Source organism: Bufo gargarizans, chromosome 2 (assembly GCF_014858855.1).
Source record: "Bufo gargarizans isolate SCDJY-AF-19 chromosome 2, ASM1485885v1, whole genome shotgun sequence".
Classification (NCBI taxonomy): Eukaryota; Metazoa; Chordata; class Amphibia; order Anura; family Bufonidae; genus Bufo; species Bufo gargarizans.
The window spans coordinates 390,995,164-391,022,771 of NC_058081.1; the positions used below are offsets into that span (position 1 = coordinate 390,995,164).

Consider the following 27,608-nt stretch of genomic DNA (forward strand, 5'->3'; position numbering starts at 1 on the left):
GACATTCAGAGAAGGTCTAGAACCTTTAAGGACATGCTGGATTCAGACAGTAAGGTACCGCACGTTTACGGTAAAAAGACATTACAACTTGTGGAATGGGTATATTGCTTCGGCACCCCCAAAACTTTGAGATGGACTAGCCATCGAAATCTAAGATTTGCACCCTGCAATTGGGAACTGCAGAAAGAGCTAATAAGAACAAATTTGTATGCTGTGGTTATTTGGAGAGTGCAAAGTATACTTACAGAGAGGCAGGGAGTACTACTACTACCATCATTGTTATACATGCTATTGAGAAAAGACTACGCTGTATTAGACTTTGGAACAGTGCCTATTGCTGCTCTTGCTCTTTCCTACTTGTTCTTGCCTACTACTCCCTTCATCAATTCAGTAAAGAGAGACTTTATTTATTTAATGTAACCAACTGGCCTGATCATTGACTCCATCATCCATCCATCACCCCCTACATCTGCCCTCCTGCCTTGTACTCGTCTACCTAAAATAAAGGGCACCCCACCTAACACCAAGTGGGAGCCCCAGAAAGCCCACGCTGCCACGGCATTAGGGAGCAAAGAGGGCACAATATTGGGTGAAGTAGCAAGATAACATTGTTGGGCACAAATAGGGAGAGAATGATCGAAAAGTAAGTAACCCAAGATGTCTGTGTAGAAAACCTTGCTGAGACGAGATGTGGCTGAAAGATGTCATCCTGGTGATCTGCTGTCACGGCCACGGTTTTGTCCGTGACTCCTTGGGAGCCGCATACTGTTGCCCGCGGTTTGGGTTGTTGTTTCAACCGCAGCTTGAGGCATGATGTTTCTTGTCTCGGGTGCGATTGCCGCGGACAACAGGTGTGTGTGCGGTCCCTTTGGAGTCTGTGTGCGTGTATGTATTCACTGTTGTTTGTCTGTGTGCACTCTGTGTATTGTGTGGTGTGCACTGACACCTTTCCTGCACTGTGGTTGCCCGTGGCAACGTTTGGTGATGTGTACATGTGGTGGCAGTGTCCCGGCCTTTGGGCTGACTCCCAGGACACGGTTGCCACCCATGTCGTTGCCAGCGGTAACAACCACAGTGTGTTTGTTGTGTTTGGACACGGTTCCTTTAAGTTGGTGTTTTCTCTTTCCTGTGGTGCTGGAAGGGTTAACTCTCTTCCCAGTGTGTGTGATGTCACTGGGTGTGTCACGACCGGTGGGTGTGGCCACTTAGGCCTATATAGCTTCTGTCTTTGGCATGGCTCAAGAGGTTGCTTCAGTCATGCTTTGCTGTAGCAGCCTCCTGTGATTTCTATCTCCTTGTAAGGGTCACCCTTCCGGTCATATGTTATCATTGCGTGATTTGTTGTTGATGTCCTGTGTCTTTGCTTTTTGTGCAGCTATAGATGTCCTGGTCCCTGTGTGTCTTCATGTGTGTGCTGTTTACCTTTGTTTGTGTGGACAGCGTTTGCACGGGTTCCAGTCAGCTAGGCTGAGACAGGTATGTGTGGAACTGTTAGGGTTCACCTGTCTTATCCGTAGTCCTGTTTATGTACCCCCATCTTCATGCTGCTTGGCCAGTGAGACTCCTGCTCCTCCGTTCCTAGGAGGAGTGGGTTGTCTTACCCTGCTCCTTAGCCCAGGGACCGGACGGAGGGTAAGTCAGGGCTCCGAGGTTCCTGCGCATGGGTCCTCCTGCCATCAAGGTCGGCCCATGCAGGTAGGAGACAGGGTCAGCATTAGGGACGCAACAGGAGGTGACCTGCTCCCTAATTCTGTGTTCCTGGCGAGTAGCGACTGGACATCTTCCGTCACTGCACGGCTGAGGATTTCCCCCATCCTCAGCCGTGACATCTGCTTCCAATGAAGAAAATGAGGAAAGAGGGCACCTACATTAGAGGAGGCATCATTGGCTAGGCCATCTAAATATGTCTTTAGCACTAGGGCTGGGGGGAATACTGTCAAGTATATCTATTTTCATAATTTGACTTGTGGCTGAGCTCTATGACCCATACTACCGTACTACCAATCATTATCTATGGCAACTACCTGATTGTGTGCTTGATTTTATGTGCATGTTTGTAATTGGTGTGGCTGAAAACCCCAACCTGAACCTAATAATTAGGACGGGTGACCATATACTATTATCCTATATCATCTTGTTTGTTTGGAGGTAATGTTAACAAACATCTGTTATAGTCACTGGAACATTTATCTCAAATGTATGTTACGACTTCCCATTATTGCAATGCTATATATCCTACTCCTCAATGATTTATTTTTGTTGGGTGTAAATCAATATACAGTTGGATAGTATTCAGACCCTTTCATTTTTTCCCATTTTGTTGTGTTGCAACCTTGTGTTAAAATAAACAAAATTTCTAGTTTTTCCCACAAATCTGCACTCAATACGCCAGAATGATAAATTGAAATTAGAATTTTAGAAATGTTTGCAAATGAATTGAAAAGGAAAAATAGGCATACGTATTCAGACCCTTTTGCTATGAGACTTGCAATTTAGCTTGTGAGCCTCTCATTTTTCATCTTTGAGATGTTTATACACCTGTGGTAAATTCAGTTGATTGGACATGATTTGGAAAGACACACACCTGTATATATAAGGTCTCACAACTCACTGTGCAAATCAGAGCAAAAACCAATCCATGAGGAGGAAAGGACTGCCTGTAGAGATCAGAGGCAGAATAGAGTGGAGATGAAGATCTGGAGAAGATTGTAAAAACATTTTTGCACTGAAAGTTCCAAAGAGTTCAATGGCCTCCATAATAAGTTTGGAATGGAACAACCCAAGCTGGCTGCCACACCAAACTAAGTAATCAGCGAGAAGGCTCTTGGTAAGAGAGGTGACCAAGAACCCAATGGTCACTGTCACTCTGGCTAAGCTCAAAAGATCCTTGTGAAGATGGGAGAAACATCCAGAAGGTCAACCATGACTGCAGCACTCCACAAATCTGTACTTTATGGCAGTGGCCAAAAAGAAGACTCTCTTCAGTAAAAGACACATGAAAGTTTGCAAAAGAAGCACTTAAAGGGAGTCTGTCACCACATTTGACCATATTAGACAGATCCTATAGCGTTATATGTGCCACCCAGCCGTTAAAAACGGTACCTTTGTTGCATATAACCGAGTCTTCTTTCTGCCAAAAATGAACTTTGAAGATTACGTAAATGAGCCCTCTCAAGTGCCCAGGGCGGTGTCTCAATCTTCCGAGCCCAAGACCGGACCTCCCCAACGGCTCATAACCCTGCCCTCCGTGTGCCTGTGCCCGCCCGTTTACTCCCCTCGCCTTTTCTATTGCGGCTGCGCGGACAAATTCGTAGCCTGCGCATGCGCAGTAGGTATTGCGATGCCCTGCCAGGACCGGGCATCGCATTGCGCATGCGCCAGCTACGAGTACTCATAGCTGGCGCATGCGCAATGCGATGCCCGATCCTGGCAGGGCATCGCAATACCTACTGCGCATGCGCCGGCTACGAATTTGTCCGCGCAGCCGCAAAGGAAAAGGCGAGGGGAGGGGAGTAAACGGGCGGGCACAGGCACACGGAGGGCAGGGTTATGAGCCGTTGGGGAGGTCCGGTCTTGGGCTCGGAAGATTGAGGCACCACCCTGGGCACTTGAGAGGGCTAATTTACATAATCTTCAAAGTTCATTTTTGGCAGAAAGAAGACTCGGTTATACGCAACAAAGGTACAGTTTTTAACTGCTGGGTGGCACATATAACGCTATAGGATCTGTCTAATATGGTCAAATGTGGTGACAGACTCCCTTTAAGGACTCTCAGACAGTGAAAAACAAAACAAGATGAAACCAAGACTGAACTTTTTAGCTTTTATTCTAATCATCATGTTTGGAGGAAACCAGGCACTACCCAATATTATCCCTATTGTGAATCATGGTGGTGACAGCATCATGCAGTAGGGGCGTTTTTCAGCAGCTGGAACAGGGAGATGGATTAGGTTTGAGAGAAAGCTGAATGGAGCAAAGTACTTAGATATTCTTAATGAAAATATAATTATCACGTCTGATATGGCAGGTAACAGACGTGCAGCGCAAGGGGAGGGAAGGGGAGAACCCTTTCACTAGGGAGAGGGAGGAGTAATGATGCCTAACCCACGTAGTGCTGGCATCTGGCTTGCCCTGATGTCCCTAGAGAGGCTGCTAACCCGTACGCTGATCACGTGCCTCGTCCCTGACTTACCCTGGAATAAGCCCTAGGTAGTGAGTAGGGTGGTGGGAGCACTAGTCATCACCACTGACACCTAGGGTAACAACAGGGAAAGGACAAACACCACAAACAATCCCAGAAGGGAGACAACAAACAGGAGAGAACCGGAGATCCGACAGCACCAGTTCCAACAGCTCCACAGCAACTCCACCAGAGGTCAGAATAGAAGATCTGCAAAGAAGGTCTATATCTATAAAGGGAAGCAGAAAGGGAGAATATATAGTATCTGGGAGTGGCTGACAGAAAACAGCTGAAAGGAAGAGCTACAGATTCCTAAATAGGACAAAAAGGATCACAAACCTAAGCAGAAAATCTAGACTGGAATCCATTCCCACCACTAGGTAATGGAGCGATCTCTTGAAACCGAGCGAGTAGCAACCCACTGCAACCTTCTGACCCCAGGCACAACAGGGTCCGCGATAGGTCATGACACCCCCGTAACACTGATCCAGATTTCCCTGGACCTTAGACTGGACTGAAGGTTTAACTTCCAACAAGGCAATGACCCTAAGCACACAGCCAACACAACACAGGAGTGGTTTAACTCTGTGAATGAGCGGCCTAGCCTGAGCTTAGACTTGAATCCTAAACATCTCTGGACAGACATGAAAATGGCTGTCTACTGACGGTTCCCATCTAACTTGACAGAGCTTAAGAGAATCTGCAGAGAAGCATGTCAAAAAATCCCCAAATACAGATGTGTAAACCTTGTGGCATCATACCCAAGAAGACTGGAGGCTGTAATCACTGCCAAAGGTGCTTCAACTAAGTACAGAGTAAAGGGTCTGAATTAGGGATGAGCGAACTCGAACTGTATAGTTCGGGTTCGTACCGAATTTTGGGGTGTCCGTGACACGGACCCGAACCCGGACATTTTCGTAAAAGTCCGGGTTCGGGTTCGGTGTTCGTCGCTTTCTTCGCGCTTTTGTGACGCTTTCTTGGCGCTTTTTGAAAGGCTGCTAAGCAGCCAATCAACAAGCGTCATACTACTTGCCCCAAGAGGCCATCACAGCCATGCCTACTATTGGCATGGCTGTGATTGGCCAGAGCACCATGTGACCCAGCCTCTATTTAAGCTGGAGTCACATAGCGCCGCCCGTCACTCTGCTCTGATTAGCGTAGGGAGAGGTTGCGGCTGCGACAGTAGGGCGAGATTAGGCAGATTAACTCCTCCAAAGGACTTGATTAACTGATCGATCTGCAGCTGTGGATCATTGAGCTGCTGATCCTCAATTGCTCACTGTTTTTAGGCTGCCCAGACCGTTTGTCAGTCACATTTTTCTGGGGTGATCGGCGGCCATTTTGTGTCTTGTGGTGCGCCAGCACAAGCTGCGACCAAGTGCATTTAACCCTCAATGGTGTGGTTGTTTTTTGGCTAAAGCCTACATCAGGGTGAAGCTGTCACACCAAGTGCATTTAACCCTCAGTAGTGTGGTTGGTCAAGCTATCACACCAAGTGCATTTAACCAGCAATAGTCTGTTCATTTTTTGGCCATATACTAAATCAGGGGCAAGCTGCGCCCGTCACCAAGTGCATTTAACCCTCAGTAGTGTGGTTGGTCAAGCTGTGACACCAAGTGCATTTAACCAGCAATAGTCTGTTCATTTTTTGGCCATATACTACATCAGGGGCAAGCTGCGCCCATCACCAAGTGCATTTAACCAGCAATAGTGTGGTTATTTTTTGGCCATATCCCAGTCTAATTCTGTCACTAAATCCATACCGGTCACCCAGCGCCTAAATACTAGGCCTCAAATTTATATCCCGCTAAATCTCTCGTTACCGCTGTCCTGTTGTGGCTGGGAAAGTTATTTAGTGTCCGTCAAAGCACATTTTTTGTTCTGGGTTGAAATACAATTCCCAATTTAGCAATTTAAAAATTTAGTGGTTTCTGCTGTATCAGATCTATTTGAAATCTATCCCTAAAAGGGTATATAATATTCAAGGTGCACATAGGGTCATTCAGAATAACTTCACACACCCGCTACTGTGCATTTCCAAGTCTAATTCTGTCACTAAACCCATACCTGTCACCCAGCGCCTAAATACTAGGCCTCAAATTTATATCCAGCTAAATCTGTCCTTAGTGCTGTAGCTGGGCGAGTTATTTAGTGTCCGTTCAAGCACATTTCTTGTTCTGGGTTGAAATACAATTCCCAATTTAGCAATTTCATAATTTAGTGGTTTCTGCTATATCAGAGCTATTTGAAATCTATCCCTAAAAGGGTATATAATATTGAAGGTGCACATAGGGTACATTCAGAATAACTTCACACACACCCGCTACTGTGTATTTCCAAGTCTAATTCTGTCACTAAACCCATACCTGTCACCCAGCGCCTAAATACTAGGCCTCAAATTTATATCCAGCTAAATCTGCTCGTTAGTGCTGTAGCTGGGCGAGTTATTTAGTGTCCGTTCAAGCACATTTCTTGTTCTGGGTTGAAATACAATTCCCAATTTAGCAATTTCATAATTTAGTGGTTTCTGCTATATCAGAGCTATTTGAAATCTATCCCTAAAAGGGTATATAATATTCAAGGTGCACATTGGGTCATTCAGAATAACTTCACACACACCCGCTACTGTGTATTTCCAAGTCTAATTCTGTCACTAAACCCATACCTGTCACCCAGCGCCTAAATACTAGGCCTCAAATTTATATCCTGCTAAATCTCTCGTTAGTGCTGTAGCTGGGCGAGTTATTTAGTGTCCGTTCAAGCACATTTCTTGTTCTGGGTTGAAATACAATTCCCAATTTAGCAATTTCATAATTTAGTGGTTTCTGCTATATCAGAGCTATTTGAAATCTATCCCTAAAAGGGTATATAATATTCAAGGTGCACATTGGGTCATTCAGAATAACTTCACACACACCCGCTACTGTGTATTTCCAAGTCTAATTCTGTCACTAAACCCATACCTGTCACCCAGCGCCTAAATACTAGGCCTCAAATTTATATCCTGCTAAATCTCTCGTTACGTGCTGTAGCTGGGCGAGTTATTTAGTGTCCGTTCAAGCACATTTCTTGTTCTGGGTTGAAATACAATTCCCAATTTAGCAATTTCATAATTTAGTGGTTTCTGCTATATCAGAGCTATTTGAAATCTATCCCTAAAAGGGTATATAATATTCAAGGTGCACATTGGGTCATTCAGAATAACTTCACACACACCCGCTACTGTGTATTTCCAAGTCTAATTCTGTCACTAAACCCATACCTGTCACCCAGCGCCTAAATACTAGGCCTCAAATTTATATCCTGCTAAATCTCTCGTTAGTGCTGTAGCTGGGCGAGTTATTTAGTGTCCGTTCAAGCACATTTCTTGTTCTGGGTTGAAATACAATTCCCAATTTAGCAATTTCATAATTTAGTGGTTTCTGCTATATCAGAGCTATTTGAAATCTATCCCTAAAAGGGTATATAATATTCAAGGTGCACATTGGGTCATTCAGAATAACTTCACACACACCCGCTACTGTGTATTTCCAAGTCTAATTCTGTCACTAAACCCATACCTGTCACCCAGCGCCTAAATACTAGGCCTCAAATTTATATCCTGCTAAATCTCTCGTTAGTGCTGTAGCTGGGCGAGTTATTTAGTGTCCGTTCAAGCACATTTCTTGTTCTGGGTTGAAATACAATTCCCAATTTAGCAATTTCATAATTTAGTGGTTTCTGCTATATCAGAGCTATTTGAAATCTATCCCTAAAAGGGTATATAATATTCAAGGTGCACATTGGGTCATTCAGAATAACTTCACACACACCCGCTACTGTGTATTTCCAAGTCTAATTCTGTCACTAAACCCATACCTGTCACCCAGCGCCTAAATACTAGGCCTCAAATTTATATCCTGCTAAATCTCTCGTTAACGCTGTCCTGTTGGCTGGGAAAGTTATTTAGTGTCCGTCAAGCACATTTCTTGTTCTGGGTTGAAATACAATTCCCAATTTAGCAATTTCATAATTTAGTGGTTTCTGCTATATCAGAGCTATTTGAAATCTATCCCTAAAAGGGTATATAATATTCAAGGTGCACATTGGGTCATTCAGAATAACTTCACACACACCCGCTACTGTGTATTTCTAAGTCTAATTCTGTCACTAAACCCATACCTGTCACCCAGCGCCTAAATACTAGGCCTCAAATTTATATCCTGCTAAATCTCTCGTTAGTGCTGTAGCTGGGCGAGTTATTTAGTGTCCGTTCAAGCACATTTCTTGTTCTGGGTTGAAATACAATTCCCAATTTAGCAATTTCATAATTTAGTGGTTTCTGCTATATCAGAGCTATTTGAAATCTATCCCTAAAAGGGTATATAATATTCAAGGTGCACATTGGGTCATTCAGAATAACTTCACACACACCCGCTACTGTGTATTTCCAAGTCTAATTCTGTCACTAAACCCATACCTGTCACCCAGCGCCTAAATACTAGGCCTCAAATTTATATCCTGCTAAATCTCTCGTTACGCTGTCTGTAGCTGGGCGAAGTTATTTAGTGTCCGTTCAAGCACATTTCTTGTTCTGGGTTGAAATACAATTCCCAATTTAGCAATTTCATAATTTAGTGGTTTCTGCTATATCAGAGCTATTTGAAATCTATCCCTAAAAGGGTATATAATATTCAAGGTGCACATTGGGTCATTCAGAATAACTTCACACACACCCGCTACTGTGTATTTCCAAGTCTAATTCTGTCACTAAACCCATACCTGTCACCCAGCGCCTAAATACTAGGCCTCAAATTTATATCCTGCTAAATCTCTCGTTAGTGCTGTAGCTGGGCGAGTTATTTAGTGTCCGTTCAAGCACATTTCTTGTTCTGGGTTGAAATACAATTCCCAATTTAGCAATTTCATAATTTAGTGGTTTCTGCTATATCAGAGCTATTTGAAATCTATCCCTAAAAGGGTATATAATATTCAAGGTGCACATTGGGTCATTCAGAATAACTTCACACACACCCGCTACTGTGTATTTCCAAGTCTAATTCTGTCACTAAACCCATACCTGTCACCCAGCGCCTAAATACTAGGCCTCAAATTTATATCCTGCTAAATCTCTCGTTAGTGCTGTAGCTGGGCGAGTTATTTAGTGTCCGTTCAAGCACATTTCTTGTTCTGGGTTGAAATACAATTCCCAATTTAGCAATTTCATAATTTAGTGGTTTCTGCTATATCAGAGCTATTTGAAATCTATCCCTAAAAGGGTATATAATATTCAAGGTGCACATTGGGTCATTCAGAATAACTTCACACACACCCGCTACTGTGTATTTCCAAGTCTAATTCTGTCACTAAACCCATACCTGTCACCCAGCGCCTAAATACTAGGCCTCAAATTTATATCCTGCTAAATCTCTCGTTAGTGCTGTAGCTGGGCGAGTTATTTAGTGTCCGTTCAAGCACATTTCTTGTTCTGGGTTGAAATACAATTCCCAATTTAGCAATTTCATAATTTAGTGGTTTCTGCTATATCAGAGCTATTTGAAATCTATCCCTAAAAGGGTATATAATATTCAAGGTGCACATTGGGTCATTCAGAATAACTTCACACACACCCGCTACTGTGTATTTCCAAGTCTAATTCTGTCACTAAACCCATACCTGTCACCCAGCGCCTAAATACTAGGCCTCAAATTTATATCCTGCTAAATCTCTCGTTAGTGCTGTAGCTGGGCGAGTTATTTAGTGTCCGTTCAAGCACATTTCTTGTTCTGGGTTGAAATACAATTCCCAATTTAGCAATTTCATAATTTAGTGGTTTCTGCTATATCAGAGCTATTTGAAATCTATCCCTAAAAGGGTATATAATATTCAAGGTGCACATTGGGTCATTCAGAATAACTTCACACACACCCGCTACTGTGTATTTCCAAGTCTAATTCTGTCACTAAACCCATACCTGTCACCCAGCGCCTAAATACTAGGCCTCAAATTTATATCCTGCTAAATCTCTCGTTAGTGCTGTAGCTGGGCGAGTTATTTAGTGTCCGTTCAAGCACATTTCTTGTTCTGGGTTGAAATACAATTCCCAATTTAGCAATTTCATAATTTAGTGGTTTCTGCTATATCAGAGCTATTTGAAATCTATCCCTAAAAGGGTATATAATATTCAAGGTGCACATTGGGTCATTCAGAATAACTTCACACACACCCGCTACTGTGTATTTCCAAGTCTAATTCTGTCACTAAACCCATACCTGTCACCCAGCGCCTAAATACTAGGCCTCAAATTTATATCCTGCTAAATCTCTCGTTAGTGCTGTAGCTGGGCGAGTTATTTAGTGTCCGTTCAAGCACATTTCTTGTTCTGGGTTGAAATACAATTCCCAATTTAGCAATTTCATAATTTAGTGGTTTCTGCTATATCAGAGCTATTTGAAATCTATCCCTAAAAGGGTATATAATATTCAAGGTGCACATTGGGTCATTCAGAATAACTTCACACACACCCGCTACTGTGTATTTCCAAGTCTAATTCTGTCACTAAACCCATACCTGTCACCCAGCGCCTAAATACTAGGCCTCAAATTTATATCCTGCTAAATCTCTCGTTAGTGCTGTAGCTGGGCGAGTTATTTAGTGTCCGTTCAAGCACATTTCTTGTTCTGGGTTGAAATACAATTCCCAATTTAGCAATTTCATAATTTAGTGGTTTCTGCTATATCAGAGCTATTTGAAATCTATCCCTAAAAGGGTATATAATATTCAAGGTGCACATTGGGTCATTCAGAATAACTTCACACACACCCGCTACTGTGTATTTCCAAGTCTAATTCTGTCACTAAACCCATACCTGTCACCCAGCGCCTAAATACTAGGCCTCAAATTTATATCCTGCTAAATCTCTCGTTAGTGCTGTAGCTGGGCGAGTTATTTAGTGTCCGTTCAAGCACATTTCTTGTTCTGGGTTGAAATACAATTCCCAATTTAGCAATTTCATAATTTAGTGGTTTCTGCTATATCAGAGCTATTTGAAATCTATCCCTAAAAGGGTATATAATATTCAAGGTGCACATTGGGTCATTCAGAATAACTTCACACACACCCGCTACTGTGTATTTCCAAGTCTAATTCTGTCACTAAACCCATACCTGTCACCCAGCGCCTAAATACTAGGCCTCAAATTTATATCCTGCTAAATCTCTCGTTAGTGCTGTAGCTGGGCGAGTTATTTAGTGTCCGTTCAAGCACATTTCTTGTTCTGGGTTGAAATACAATTCCCAATTTAGCAATTTCATAATTTAGTGGTTTCTGCTATATCAGAGCTATTTGAAATCTATCCCTAAAAGGGTATATAATATTCAAGGTGCACATTGGGTCATTCAGAATAACTTCACACACACCCGCTACTGTGTATTTCCAAGTCTAATTCTGTCACTAAACCCATACCTGTCACCCAGCGCCTAAATACTAGGCCTCAAATTTATATCCTGCTAAATCTCTCGTTAGTGCTGTAGCTGGGCGAGTTATTTAGTGTCCGTTCAAGCACATTTCTTGTTCTGGGTTGAAATACAATTCCCAATTTAGCAATTTCATAATTTAGTGGTTTCTGCTATATCAGAGCTATTTGAAATCTATCCCTAAAAGGGTATATAATATTCAAGGTGCACATTGGGTCATTCAGAATAACTTCACACACACCCGCTACTGTGTATTTCCAAGTCTAATTCTGTCACTAAACCCATACCTGTCACCCAGCGCCTAAATACTAGGCCTCAAATTTATATCCTGCTAAATCTCTCGTTAGTGCTGTAGCTGGGCGAGTTATTTAGTGTCCGTTCAAGCACATTTCTTGTTCTGGGTTGAAATACAATTCCCAATTTAGCAATTTCATAATTTAGTGGTTTCTGCTATATCAGAGCTATTTGAAATCTATCCCTAAAAGGGTATATAATATTCAAGGTGCACATTGGGTCATTCAGAATAACTTCACACACACACGCTTCTGTGCATTTCCAAGTCTAATTCTGTCACTAAATCCATACCGGTCACCCAGCGCCTAAATACTAGGCCTCAAATTTATATCCCGCTGAATTTGAATACAATACATTGGGCCAAATAATATATTTGTTGTTGTGGTGAACCATAACAATGAGAAAAACATCTAGTAAGGGACGCGGACGTGGACATGGTCGTGGTGGTGTTAGTGGACCCTCTGGTGCTGGGAGAGGACGTGGCCGTTCTGCCACATCCACACGTCCTAGTGTACCAACTACCTCAGGTCCCAGTAGCCGCCAGAATTTACAGCGATATATGGTGGGGCCCAATGCCGTTCTAAGGATGGTAAGGCCTGAGCAGGTACAGGCATTAGTCAATTGGGTGGCCGACAGTGGATCCAGCACGTTCACATTATCTCCCACCCAGTCTTCTGCAGAAAGCGCACAGATGGCGCCTGAAAACCAACCCCATCAGTCTGTCACATCACCCCCATGCATACCAGGGAAACTGTCTCAGCCTCAAGTTATGCAGCAGTCTCTTATGCTGTTTGAAGACTCCGCTGGCAGGGTTTCCCAAGGGCATCCACCTAGCCCTTCCCCAGCGGTGAAAGACATAGAATGCACTGACGCACAACCACTTATGTTTCCTGATGATGAGGACATGGGAATACCACCTCAGCATGTCTCTGATGATGACGAAACACAGGTGCCAACTGCTGCGTCTTTCTGCAGTGTGCAGACTGAACAGGAGGTCAGGGATCAAGACTGGGTGGAAGACGATGCAGGGGACGATGAGGTCCTAGACCCCACATGGAATGAAGGTCGTGCCACTGACTTTCACAGTTCGGAGGAAGAGGCAGTGGTGAGACCGAGCCAACAGCGTAGCAAAAGAGGGAGCAGTGGGCAAAAGCAGAACACCCGCCGCCAAGAGACTCCGCCTGCTACTGACCGCCGCCATCTGGGACCGAGCACCCCAAAGGCAGCTTCAAGGAGTTCCCTGGCATGGCACTTCTTCAAACAATGTGCTGACGACAAGACCCGAGTGGTTTGCACGCTGTGCCATCAGAGCCTGAAGCGAGGCATTAACGTTCTGAACCTGAGCACAACCTGCATGACCAGGCACCTGCATGCAAAGCATGAACTGCAGTGGAGTAAACACCTTAAAACCAAGGAAGTCACTCAGGCTCCCCCTGCTACCTCTTCTGCTGCTGCCGCCTCGGCCTATTCTGCTGCTGCCGCCTCGGCCTCTTCCTCCGCCTCTGGAGGAACGTTGGCACCTGCCGCCCAGCAAACAGGGGATGTACCACCAACACCACCACCACCACCTCCGTCACCAAGCGTCTCAACCATGTCACACGCCAGCGTTCAGCTCTCCATCTCACAAACATTTGATAGAAAGCGTAAATTCCCACCTAGCCACCCTCGATCCCTGGCCCTGAATGCCAGCATTTCTAAACTACTGGCCTATGAAATGCTGTCATTTAGGCTGGTGGACACAGACAGCTTCAAACAGCTCATGTCGCTTGCTGTCCCACAGTATGTTGTTCCCAGCCGGCACTACTTCTCCAAGAGAGCCGTGCCTTCCCTGCACAACCAAGTATCCGATAAAATCAAGTGTGCACTGCGCAACGCCATCTGTAGCAAGGTCCACCTAACCACAGATACGTGGACCAGTAAGCACGGCCAGGGACGCTATATCTCCCTAACTGCACACTGGGTAAATGTAGTGGCAGCTGGGCCCCAGGCGGAGAGCTGTTTGGCGCACGTCCTTCCGCCGCCAAGGATCGCAGGGCAACATTCTTTGCCTCCTGTTGCCACCTCCTCCTTCTCGGCTTCCTCCTCCTCTTCTTCCACCTGCTCATCCAGTCAGCCACACACCTTCACCACCAACTTCAGCACAGCCCGGGGTAAACGTCAGCAGGCCATTCTGAAACTCATATGTTTGGGGGACAGGCCCCACACCGCACAGGAGTTGTGGCGGGGTATTGAACAACAGACCGACGAGTGGTTGCTGCCGGTGAGCCTCAAGCCCGGCCTGGTGGTGTGTGATAATGGGCGAAATCTCGTTGCAGCTCTGGGACTAGCCAATTTGACGCACATCCCTTGCTTGGCGCATGTGCTGAATTTGGTGGTGCAGAAGTTCATTCACAACTACCCCGACATGTCAGAGCTGCTGCATAAAGTGCGGGCCGTCTGTTCGCGCTTCCGGCGTTCACATCCTGCTGCTGCTCGCCTGTCTGCGCTACAGCGTAACTTCGGCCTTCCCGCTCACCGCCTCATATGCGACGTGCCCACCAGGTGGAACTCCACCTTGCACATGCTGGACAGACTGTGCGAGCAGCAGCAGGCCATAGTGGAGTTTCAGCTGCAGCACGCACGGGTCAGTCGCACTACAGAACAGCACCACTTCACCACCAATGACTGGGCCTCCATGCGAGACCTGTGTGCCCTGTTGCGCTGTTTCGAGTACTCCACCAACATGGCCAGTGGCGATGACACCGTTATCAGCGTTACAATACCACTTCTATGTCTCCTTGAGAAAACACTTAGGGCGATGATGGAAGAGGAGGTGGCCCAGGAGGAGGAGGAGGAGGAGGAGGAAGAGGGGTCATTTTTAGCACTTTCAGGCCAGTCTCTTCGAAGTGACTCAGAGGGAGGTTTTTGGCAACAGCAGAGGCCAGGTACAAATGTGGCCAGCCAGGGCCCACTACTGGAGGACGAGGAGGACGAGGATGAGGAGGAGGTGGAGGAGGATGAGGATGAAGCATGGTCACAGCGGGGTGGCACCCAACGCAGCTCGGGTCCATCACTGGTGCGTGGCTGGGGGGAAAGGCAGGACGATGACGATACGCCTCCCACAGAGGACAGCTTGTCCTTACCCCTGGGCAGCCTGGCACACATGAGCGACTACATGCTGCAGTGCCTGCGCAACGACAGCAGAGTTGCCCACATTTTAACCTGTGCGGACTACTGGGTTGCCACCCTGCTGGATCCACGCTACAAAGACAATGTGCCCACCTTACTTCCTGCACTGGAGCGTGATAGGAAGATGCGCGAGTACAAGCGCACGTTGGTAGACGCGCTACTGAGAGCATTCCCAAATGTCACAGGGGAACAAGTGGAAGCCCAAGGCCAAGGCAGAGGAGGAGCAAGAGGTCGCCAAGGCAGCTGTGTCACGGCCAGCTCCTCTGAGGGCAGGGTTAGCATGGCAGAGATGTGGAAAACTTTTGTCAACACGCCACAGCTAACTGCACCACCACCTGATACGCAACGTGTTAGCAGGAGGCAACATTTCACTAACATGGTGGAACAGTACGTGTGCACACCCCTCCACGTACTGACTGATGGTTCGGCCCCATTCAACTTCTGGGTCTCTAAATTGTCCACGTGGCCAGAGCTAGCCTTTTATGCCTTGGAGGTGCTGGCCTGCCCGGCAGCCAGCGTTTTGTCTGAACGTGTATTCAGCACGGCAGGGGGCGTCATTACAGACAAACGCAGCCGCCTGTCTACAGCCAATGTGGACAAGCTGACGTTCATAAAAATGAACCAGGCATGGATCCCACAGGACCTGTCCGTCCCTTGTCCAGATTAGACATTAACTACCTCCCCATAACCATATATTATTGGACTCCAGGGCACTTCCTCATTCAATCCTATTTTTATTTTCATTTTACCATTATATTGCGAGGCTACCCAAAGTTGAATGAACCTCTCCTCTGCCTGTGTGCTAGGCCTAAATATATGCCAATGGACTGTTGCAGTGGTGGGTGACGTGAAGCCTCATTCTCTGCTATGACATGCAGACTGATTCTCTGCTGTCATGAAGCCAGATTGTCTGTTACGGGACCTCTCTGCTCTGCCTGTGTGCTAGGCCTAAATATATGCCAATGGACTGTTGCAGTGGTGGGTGACGTGAAGCCTCATTCTCTGCTATGACATGCAGACTGATTCTCTGCTGACATGAAGCCAGATTGTCTGTTACGGGACCTCTCTCCTCTGCCTGGGTGCCTGGGCCTAAATATATGCCAATGGACTGTTGCAGTGGTGGGTGACGTGAAGCCTCATTCTCTGCTATGACATGCAGACTAATTCTCTGCTGACATGAAGCCAGATTCTCTGTTACGGGACCTCTCTCCTCTGCCTGTGTGTGTGCTGGGCCTAAATATATGCCAATGGACTGTTGCAGTGGTGGCTGACGTGAAGCCTCATTCTCTGCTATGACATGCAGACTGATTCTCTGCTGACATGAAGCCAGATTCTCTGTTACGGGACCTCTCTCCTCTGCCTGTGTGTGTGCTGGGCCTAAATATATGCCAATGGACTGTTGCAGTGGTGGCTGACGTGAAGCCTCATTCTCTGCTATGACATGCAGACTGATTCTCTGCTGACATGAAGCCAGATTGTCTGTTACGGGACCTCTCTCCTCTGCCTGTGTGCTAGGCCTAAATATATGCCAATGGACTGTTGCAGTGGTGGCTGACGTGAAGCCTCATTCTCTGCTATGACATGCAGACTAATTCTCTGCTGACATGAAGCCAGATTGTCTGTTACGGGACCTCTCTCCTCTGCCTGGGTGCTGGGCCTAAATTTATGACAATGGACTGTTGCAGTGGTGGCTGACGTGAAGCCTGATTCTCTGCTATGACATGCAGACTGATTCTCTGCTGACATGAAGCCAGATCCTCTGTTACGGGACCTCTCTCCTCTGCCTGTGTGTGTGCTGGGCCTAAATATATGCCAATGGACTGTTGCAGTGGTGGCTGACGTGAAGCCTCATTCTCTGCTATGACATGCAGACTGATTCTCTGCTGACATGAAGCCAGATTCTCTGTTACGGGACCTCTCTCCTCTGCCTGTGTGTGTGCTGGGCCTAAATATATGCCAATGGACTGTTGCAGTGGTGGCTGACGTGAAGCCTCATTCTCTGCTATGACATGCAGACTAATTCTCTGCTGACATGAAGACAGATTCTCTGTTACGGGACCTCCCTCCTCTGCCTGGGTGCTGGGCCTAAATATATGCCAATGGACTGTTGCAGTGGTGGCTGACGTGAAGCCTCATTCTCTGCTATGACATGCAGACTAATTCTCTGCTGACATGAAGACAGATTCTCTGTTACGGGATCTCTCTCCTCTGCCTGGGTGCCGGGGCCTAAATATCTGAGAATGGACTGTTCCAGTGGTGGTTTCAAAGGAAAGGACCGGCACTTCGCTGATGTAGATCACAATGTAGATTTATTCAGTCACATATTCAAAATGGCATAGTGACGCGTTTCAGCACAGATGTGCTTTCATCAGACTGCATAAAACATCTTACACTCCAGCTATTTATACATAAATGAAACACAAAGGAACTGACATCATCAAAGAAGCTCCGCCTCCCTCATTAAATAAAATTCGCATATCAAATAATCGCAATGAAAAATTCGCATTGAAAAATTCGCAATTGAAAATTCGCAACTGAAAATTCGCAATTGAAAATTGAAAATTCGCAATTGAAAATTCGCAATTGAAAATTCGCAAAAAACATATCCACTCTATACTGGCGAAGATTTTCAGTCACATAGTCCATTCTTGCAGTGATTAATCACGCTGAAGAAAAAAAGAAATATATTTATCAGATTGCATAAGGCCGAATGCCTTATAGGAAGCAGGACACATTGTACTCACGATTGAGGCCCCTGGGCTCCATTGTCTGAAGACGATGGATCCAGTAAGCCTCCCTTTTCAATAACAATTTATTTCTGTCACCCCCTCGACGGGGTAATGATACACCTTCAATAATCTGATACCTCAACTGCGAGATGTTGTGTTTTTTATCATAAAAATGAAGGGGTATTGGGAGTAATAAATTCTGTTTACGGATAGTAGATTTGTGTTTACTTAGTCTGTCCTTCATTCTCATTGAGGTTTCCCCCACATATAGTAATCCACATGGACATTTAAGAATGTAAACCACAAATCTACTATCACAAGTGAACGTGCCCCTTATTGGAATATTTTCACCTGAGTGAGGGTGGGAGAAACATGAACCCTTTATAACGCTGGAACAATTGACACAGTTTAAACAAGGAAAAGTGCCCCGTCTAGGTGTAGATAAAGTACTCTGTCCTCTTTCTATTTTATTACTTCCCACATCCGCCCGGACTATTTTATCCCTAATATTTTCTGCCCGTTTATAGCATATCATGGGTGGCCTCTGGAACTCTCCTATCCGTGGATAGGACTTAGATAATATGTGCCAATGTTGATTAACAATAGTCCTAAGGCGCTGGGACCAGGGATGGTATTTAATCACTAAGGGGATCCTTGTTTCTTTCTTAGTTCTATCTGGTGGTGTAATCTCAGCTTTATTACGCTGTATTTTCAATAGATCAGGGGGGTAGCCTCGCTCTCTAAATTTATTGGTCATATCGTCTAATCTTGTTTGACACATATCCCTATCACTAACGATCCGTCTAACCCTCTGGTATTGCCGCCCTGCTTCTTACTAGAATTGTTCCAGTGGTGGGTGACGGGAAGCCAGATTCTCTGCTATGGAACCTCTCTCCAATTGATTTTGGTTAATTTTTATTTATTTAATTTTTATTTTAATTCATTTCCCTATCCACATTTGTTTGCAGGGGATTTACCTACATGTTGCTGCCTTTTGCAGCCCTCTAGCTCTTTCCTGGGCTGTTTTACAGCCTTTTTAGTGCCGAAAAGTTCGGGTCCCCATTGACTTCAATGGGGTTCGGGTTCGGGACGAAGTTCGGATCGGGTTCGGATCCCGAACCCGAACATTTCCGGGATGTTCGGCCGAACTTCTCGAACCCGAACATCCAGGTGTTCGCTCAACTCTAGTCTGAATGCTTATGTCAATGCATTATTTTAGTTTTTTTCCTTTTCCATGAATTAGCAAAGATTCTGAAAGTTCTGTTTTTACTTTCTCATCATGAAAGGTTCTGAAGACTTTCTGAACACACTGTATAGTAAATTATTGGATGTCCATGCTCCTCTTAAATTATGCCATTTTTGCAGAAGAAAAGTGGCCACTAAAAATATACAGTGCTTTTGTAAATGTGTCCCATTCATAATAGCATTTTTTTTGTTACAGTTAATCAGCATCTAAAAAGTAAAATATTAGAATACATTAAATTCACCTCGCACATTTCCTCTTCGATCTTTTCTCTTGAAGGACCTACTGTTTACTCTGGAACCATCTGCTAAATTGTCTAATCCGGATGCCTCAACACCAATTGGTAATGACGTCCCAGGTCTTAGTTTCTTTTTCTTAAAGTAAGGAATAGAAAAAAATTGATCTTTTTGTCTTTGAAAAGTTTCCTTTACATAGAAACATAGACTGTGTCGGCAGATAAGAACCATTTGGCCCATCTAGTCTGCCCAATATATCTGAATACTATGGATAGCCCCTGGCCCTATCTTATATGAAGGATGGCCTTATGCCTATCCCATGCATGCTTAAACTCCTCCACTGTATTTGCAGCTACCACTTCTGCAGGAAGGCTATTCCATGCATCCACTACTCTCTCAGTAAAGTAATACTTCCTGATATTACTTTTAAACCTTTGCCCCTCTAATTTAAAACGATGTCCTCTTGTAGCAGTGTTTCTTCTTTTAAATATTCTCTCCTCTTTTACCTTGTTGATTCCCTTTATGTATTTAAAAGTTTCTATCATATCCCCTCTGTCTCATCTTTCTTCCAAGCTATACATGTTAAGGTCCTTTATTCTTTCCTGGTAAGTTTTATCCTGCAATCCATGTACCAGTTTAGTAGCTCTTCTCTGAACTCTCTCCATAGTATCAATATCCTTCTGGAGATATGGTCTCCAGTACTGAGCACAATACTCCAAATGAGGTCTCACTAGTGTTCTGTAGAGCGGCATAAGCACTTCACTCTTTCTACTGCTTATACCTCTCCCTATACACCCAAGCATTCTGCTAGCATTTCCTGCTGCTCTGTGACATTGTCTGCCTACCTTTAAAGGGAACATGTCACTGGGATTTTGTGTATAGAGCTGAGGACATGGGTTGCAAGATCGCTGCTAGCACATCCGCAATACCCAGTCCTCATAGCTCTGTGTGCTTTTATTGTGTAAAAAAAACGATTTGATACATATGCAAATTAGCCTGAGATGAGTCAGAGCTTGAAAATATGACTCTTTTCCCTGTCACACAAGTAAGATATGACTCTTTTATGTTAAATTTGCATATGTATCAAATCGTTTTTTTTACACAATAAAAGCACACAGAGCTATGGGGACTGGGTATTGCAGATGTGCTAGTGGCCATCTAGCAACCCATGTCCCCAGCTCTATGCACAAAATCCTAGTGACAGGTTCCCTTTAAGTCTTCTGAAATAATGACCCCTAAATCCCTTTCCTCAGATACTGAGGTTAGGACTGTATCACTGATTGTATATTCTGCTCTTGGGTTTTTACGCCCCAGGTGCATTATCTTGCACTTATCAACATTACATTTTAGTTGCCAGATTTTTGACCATTCCTCTAGTTTTCCTAAGTCCTTTTCCATTTGGTGTATCCCTCCAGGAACATCAACCCTGTTACAAATCTTTGTGTCATCAGCAAAAAGAAACACCTTGCCATTGAGGCCTTCATTCTATTTACAAGAAGAATGTTCATGGCCATTTGTCAGTTTATTGATACATTTCCAGGAGTGATAACAAAAGAAATTACCCCACACACAGTTCTGAGAAATAACCCCATTTGGAAGTCAAGTTTTTACTAAAACAGACATGTTACTAGAGCTAACAGGTGATCTTTGAAGGGTTAGGCTACTTTCACATCTGCGTTAAAATTTTCCGGTATTGAGATCCTGCAGGGGATCTCAATACCGGAGAAAAACGCTTCCGTTTTTCCACATTCGTCATGGCTATTTTAGAGATGATACAGCCGGATCTGCTATGCATGTGCAGCCCCCTGTCCTTTCCCATCTGTGCTCAGTGGGGCCCCTTTCCTGAGACAGGAGCAGGTCATACAGGTAGAACCTGGATATTTTAGACATTTATGACACATTCTATAGATATGCCATAAATATGTCTCCAAATGTTTCCAATAAGCATCTCTAGAAGTGTTCTGACAGGTATAGCTCTCCACAGAATTGACCTTCTAAGGCCTCATTCACGCATACGTGTACCACGGTCCGTGAAAACCCATCCTGCTGAGTGCACGAGCGCACAGCCTCATTGGTTGCTATGAGGCTGTGCGCTTCGTGCCGCCGCCGCTGTACAATAATACACTAGTATATATCATACGAGAGTATTACTGTACAGCGGCGGCACGAAGCGCACGGCATCATAGCAACCAAGAACGCCGTGCGCGTACGTGGTCCACGTATGTGTGAATGAGGCCTTAGGGTCTATTCACATGCAGCAGATTTAACTGAAAATTTGTCTCATGTAGCTGACTACCATTGATTTTGCATGTACATAGATTTCTGCCAACCCTAGTCACATGAATAGGACAGTTTGTGTCATGGCATTGTTTGCCTTTCAATTGCTTTTAACTGTGGTCATTTGTGATATTTTTTATATATTTAATATTATTATTATTTTTGGGTCCTCCATCTCATGCCAACTTTGTCTCTCTCTCTTGTTTTGGGCATGTGGGACTTGTTTGTACCCTACTTTACTTCAGTAGTGGAGCCTGCCTATTTCCTATACATTACAGATTGTAGATTACCTTTACTGCCCCAGAGGTGATTGCAGTGCTGCCTGAGCTTAGACTGGTAGGTGACAAATTAAGGTTTGGCAAAGGGCGTCCTTCCACCTCTGACAACATGCACTCTTGATACAGCGGGGATTTAACAAATCGCGCATAGCTGTCAAACTTCATCAAATTGAAGATCTGTCATTTAAAAAAAAACAAAAAGCAAAATCAGAACTAGTGATTTTATTTCTTTGCTATGTTTCCAAGGACAGATCGGAAAAAGCTTATACAACAGGAAACATTCCAAATGTTCAGTTAATAAGCATTCAAGATCCAAACAGTTCCTATGATTTAGGCCTCATGCACACGGCCATTGTTTGGGTCCGCATCCGAGCCGCCGTTTTGGCGGCTTGGATGCGGACCCATTCATTTCAATGCGGCCGCAAAAGATGCGGACAGTACTCCGTGTGCTGTCGGCATCCGTGGCTCCGTTCCACTGCCCTGCTATAAAAATATAACATGTCCTATTCTTGTCCGCGCTTTGCAGACAAGAATAGGCATTTATATATTGTTCCATTACGCAAATTGCAGAAAGCAACACGGGCGCCTTCCATTTTTTGCGGATCCGCGACAGTTGTGCCGAATGCGGCATCCGTTTTTTTGGGCGGATCCAATTTTTTCCACAGATTCCTTGTAATAAATGCCTATCCTTGTCCGCAAATGTGAAAAAAGTAGGACATGTACTATTGTTTTTGCTGAAAGGAAATACAGACAACGGACGCGGAACACAAACGGATGAACTATTAGCATTTTTTTGTTGACCCATTGAAATGAATGGGTCCCCATCCTATCCGCAAAAAGAAAAACAGAACAGAGGCCTCGTGTACATGAGGCCTAAGTGATATGAATTTATGTGCACATCTGCGAGATCAGTCCGATTTTGTATTCTATCTGTTTATTCCCTTTCTGCTTCTGAATAGTGACAACAGGAAATTGTAAATCTTCCTAGTTATTTGTACATACTGTACAGTCCTGATCAAAAGTTTGAGACCACTTAAAAAATGGCAAAAAATCATATTTAGCATTGCTGGATCTTAACAAGGTTCCAAGTAGAGCTTCAACATGCAACAAGAAGAAATGGGACATTTTTTGACCATTCAATTTAATTAAAACAACGAATAAACTGAAACAGGCTGTTTTTCAGCTGATCAAAAGTTTAAGACCACAAAAACACTAAACCCCCCAAAACAGAAATCCAACTTCCAAACATGAACTCAGTAATGAGTTGCTCCGCCGTTATTGTTGATCACTTCAAAAATTTGTTTCGGCATGCTTGATGCAAGCGTTTCCATGAGGTGAGTGGGAACATTTCTCCAAGTGGTGAAGACGGGCGCACAAAGGCCATCTACTGTCTGGAACTGTTGTCCATTTTTGTAAACTTCCCTTGCCATCCATCCCCAAAGGTTCTCAATTGGATTTAGATCAGGGGTACATGCAGGATGGGGCCAAAAGAGTGATGTTATTCTTCTGGAAGGAGTCCCTTGTCCTGCGGGCATTTTATACTGCAGAGCTGTCCTGTTGAAAAACCCAGTCGGTATCACACAGACGAGGGCCCTCAGTAATGAGGAATTCTCTCTAAAACATCTGGACATAGCCAGCGGCCGTTTGACGCCCCTGCACTTCCTGAAGCTCCATTGTTCCACTGAAGGAAAAAGCACGCCAGACCATTATGACGCCCCTCCACTGTGGCGCGTAGAAAACATCTCAGGTGAGATCTGCTTGTCATGCCATCAGGACCATCAAAGTTAAATTTTTTCTCATCAGAGAATAAAACTTTCTTCCACCTTTGAATGTCCCATGTTTGGTGCTCTCTTGCAAAGTCCAAACAAGCAGTTCTGTGGTGTTCAAGGAGACGAGGTCTTTGAAGACGTTTTTTGTTTTTGAAGACCTTCAGTCTCAGATGCCGTCTGATGGTTATAGGGCTGCAGTCTGCACCAGTAAGGGCCTTAATTTGGGTCGAGGATCGTCCAGTGTCTTGACGGACAGCCAATTAGATCCTCTGGCTCAGTGCTGGTGAAATTATTTTGGGTCTTCCACTTTGTGTTCCATAACCCTCAGGATCATTTAAGAAATTCCAAATGACTGTATTACTGCGTCCCACCTCAGCAGCGATGGCGCGCTGTGAGAGACCCTGCTTATGCAGTTCAACAACCCGACCACGTTCAAAAAAGGAGAGTTTTTTTGCCTTTGCCATCACAACGTGTGACTACCTGACAGAAAATGACAATGAATCCACATCTTTGCAAAAATTTGGCCTTTTAAAGGCATGTGGTCCTAAACTTTTGATCAGCTGAAAAACAGCCTGTTTCAGTTAAATCGTTATTTTGAATTAATTGCTCGGCCATACAACTTACCACCCAAATGGATTTTACCTCCTTTTCTTCTCACTAATAGAGCTTTCATTTGGTAGTATTTCATTGCTGTGTATTTTTTTTATATTAATCAAAATTGACCGAAATTTTTGCAAAAAAACTTCATTTTTCACTTTCGGTTGTAAAATTCTTCAATTAAAACTACATTTTTATATAAATTTTTCTCAAAATTTATTTTTCTACATGTCTTTGATAAAAAAAATGCAATAAGTGTATATTTATTGGTTTGGGTAAAAGTTATAGCGTTTACAAACTATGGTGCAAAAATGTGAATTTCCGCATTTTGAAGCAGCTCTGACTTTCTGAGCACCTATCATGTTTCCTGAGGTTCTACAATGCCCAGACAGTAGAAACACCCCACAAATGACCCTATTTCAGAAAGTAGACACCCTAAGGTATTCGCTGATGGGCAAAGTGAGTTCATGGAAGTTTTTATTTTTTGTCACAAGTTAGAGAATGATTATTTTTTTTATTATTCTTTTACAAAGTCTCATATTCCACTAACTTGTGACAAAAAATAAAATTTTACATGAACTAACCATACCCCTCCTGGAATACCTTGGGGGTGTCTTCTTTCCAAAATGGGGTCACATGTGGGGTATTTATACTGCCCTGGCATTTTAGGGGCCCTAAAGCGTGAGAAGTAGTTTGGAATCCAAATTCGTAAAAATGCCCTGTGAAATCCTGAAAGTACTCATTGGAAATTGGGCCCCTTTGCGCATCTTGGCTGCAAAAAAGTGGCACACAGGTGGTATCGCCGTACTCAGAAGAAGTAGGGCAATGTGTTTTGGGGTGAATTTTTACAAATACCCATGCTGGGTGAGAGAAATATCTCTCTAAAAGTCAACTTTTCCAATTTTTTTATACAAAGTTGTCATTATAGAGAGATATTTCTCTCACCCAGCATGGTTATATGTAAAAAGACACCCCAAAACACATTGACCTACTTCTTCTGAGTACAGCGATACCACATGTGTGACACTTTTTTGCAGCCAAGATGCGCAAAGTGGCCCAATTTCCTTTTAGGAGGGCATTTTTAGACATTTGGATTCCAGACTTCTTCTCACGCTTTTTGGCCCCTAAAATGCCAGGGCAGTATAAATACCCCACAGATGACCCCATTTTGGAAAGAAGACACCCCAAGGTATTCCGTGAGGGGCATGGCGAGTTCATAGAAGTTTTTTTTTTTTTGGCACAAGTTAGCGGAAATTGATTTTTTTTGTTTTTTTATCACAAAGTCTCCCTTTCCGCTAACTTGTGACAAAAAATGTAATCTTTCTTGGACTCACTATGCCCCTCAGCAAATACCTTGGGGTGTCTTCTTTCCAAAATGGGGCCATTTGTGGGGTATTTATACTACCCTGGCCTTTTAGGGGCCCTAAAGCTTGAGAAGAAGTCTGTAATATAAATGTCTAAGATTCCATGAGGGGTATGGTGAGTTCATGTGAGATTTTATTTTTTGTCACAAGTTAGTGGAATATGAGACTTTGTAAGAAAAAAACAAAACAAAAAAAACTATTTCCGCTAACTTGTGCCAACAAAAAAAAATATTCTATGCACTCACCGTGCCCCTCAAAAGTGATCTTTTTATAGCGCCGCAGCGATTTTACAGTGTTTTTGCAGTGATCAGAAAAATTCTGTCACTGCAGTGGGGCAGACTGAACGCAAGTGTGCGCACAAGATCAGGCCTGATCGGGGCGAACACTGTGTTTTTTGTAGAGCCTATAGAACATGTCCTAACACATACGGACGTCTGAATGAAGCCTTACAGGGGGGTGATCAATGATAGGGGGGTGATCAGGGAGTCTATATGGGGTGATCACCCCCCTGTCATTGATTACCCCCCTGTAAGGATCCGCAAAACACATACGAACTTATAAATGGAGCCCTACAGGTGGGTGATCAATGACAGGGGGGTGATCAGGGAGTCTATATGGGGTGATCATCCCCTGTAAGGCTCCATTCAGACGTCCGTATGTGTTTTGCGGATCCGTGGATCCGCGGATCCCTAAAACACATACGGACGTCTGAATGGAGCCTTACAGGGGGGTGATCAATGACAAGGGGGTGATCAGGGAGTCTATATGGGGTGATCAGGGGTTAATAAGGGGTTAATAAGTGACGGGGGGGGGGTGTAGTGTAGTGGTGCTTGGTGCTACTTTACAGAGTTGCCTGTGTCCTCTGGTGGTCGATCCAAGCAAAAGAGACCACCAGAGGACCAGGTAGCAGGTATATTAGACGCTGTTATCAAAACAGCATCTAATATACCTTTTAGGGGTTAAAAAAATCGCATCTACGAATGATTGCCGCTGGCAGGCTGTAGATGCACTCGTTTACCTGCCGAGGCGCGCGCGTTCACAGGAAATCTCGCGTCTCGCGCCAGGAGGAATAACAGGGCCGTCTCAAGGACGCAATCCCTGTAGTGGTTAAAGGCATGTGGTCCCAAAATTTGGATCAGCTGAAAAACAGCCTGTTTCAGTTTAATCGTTATTTTCAATTAACTGAATGCTCAAAAAATGTTTTGTCCCACTCTCATTTCTTGTTGCATGTTGAAGCTCTACTTGGAACCTTGTTAAGATCCAACAATGTAAAATAAGATTTTTTGCCATTTTTCAAGTGGTCTTAAACTTTTGATCAAGACTGTATATGCCTGTATAACTAGGCTGATCGGTCATTTGGTAAAATGAGAAATCTCAGTGACAACCAGGATCGGTTAAATCTATAATTCCAGTTTCTGTGCTCCGTGCCGCGGAACGCATACGGCGGTTCCGCAATACACGGTGAACCAGCCCTGTGCATTCCACCAGTGGCATACCCAGGGAGGGGCGGGGGGAAGTCTGCCCCGAGTGACGGCTCTCACACGGGTGTCAGGCCCAGAAGCAATAAACACTTCCATCAATACAGATGGAAGGGCTCATTGCTGGAGCGCTGACGCCCACATACTGCGGCAGGGCACAGGAGCGCATAGTTCCCTGCCTGCCCCGCCGCCGATCACCTCCATTGGCTTCAGGCCTAGTATGCCTAAGGCCTATATGGTAGTGAAATCCCAGCGCAGGGCGTGCGCGATGACGTCCTCGCGCGTGCCTGTGCGGGACTTAGCAGCACAGTTAAGTGTGCGCACCTTACTCTGCGAGCAAGCGCCTGGACATAGGTGAGTATTTAGCTTTTATTTATTTTTATTTATTCATTTTCTTTATGTGCCAACTTTAGGGGACACAGGAGGGAGAAAAATATTGTGGTGGGATACTGTCTGGGGGCAAATTATTATGGGAGGGATTACTATGTGGGGGCAATAATTATGGGAGGGATTACTATGAGGGGGGAAAATTACTATATGG

General features: G+C 44.4%; 1 protein-coding gene across 3 annotated transcripts in view; it reads right to left on the minus strand.

The window, feature by feature from the left end:
* The window catches only part of RGS14 (regulator of G protein signaling 14), a 200,798-nt gene that overhangs the window by 128,982 nt on the left and 44,208 nt on the right, over nt 1-27,608 (minus strand). For 2 of the 3 annotated variants that reach the window (XM_044280805.1, XM_044280803.1), the window contains 2 exons: nt 21,872-22,036; nt 19,313-19,442 (listed from right to left, as the gene is read on the minus strand). In XM_044280805.1, the coding sequence (XP_044136740.1) occupies nt 19,313-19,442; nt 21,872-22,036 (295 nt within the window). The remainder of the gene's footprint in view (nt 1-19,312; nt 19,443-21,871; nt 22,037-27,608) is intronic. The other variant, XM_044280804.1, reaches the window with a different exon arrangement.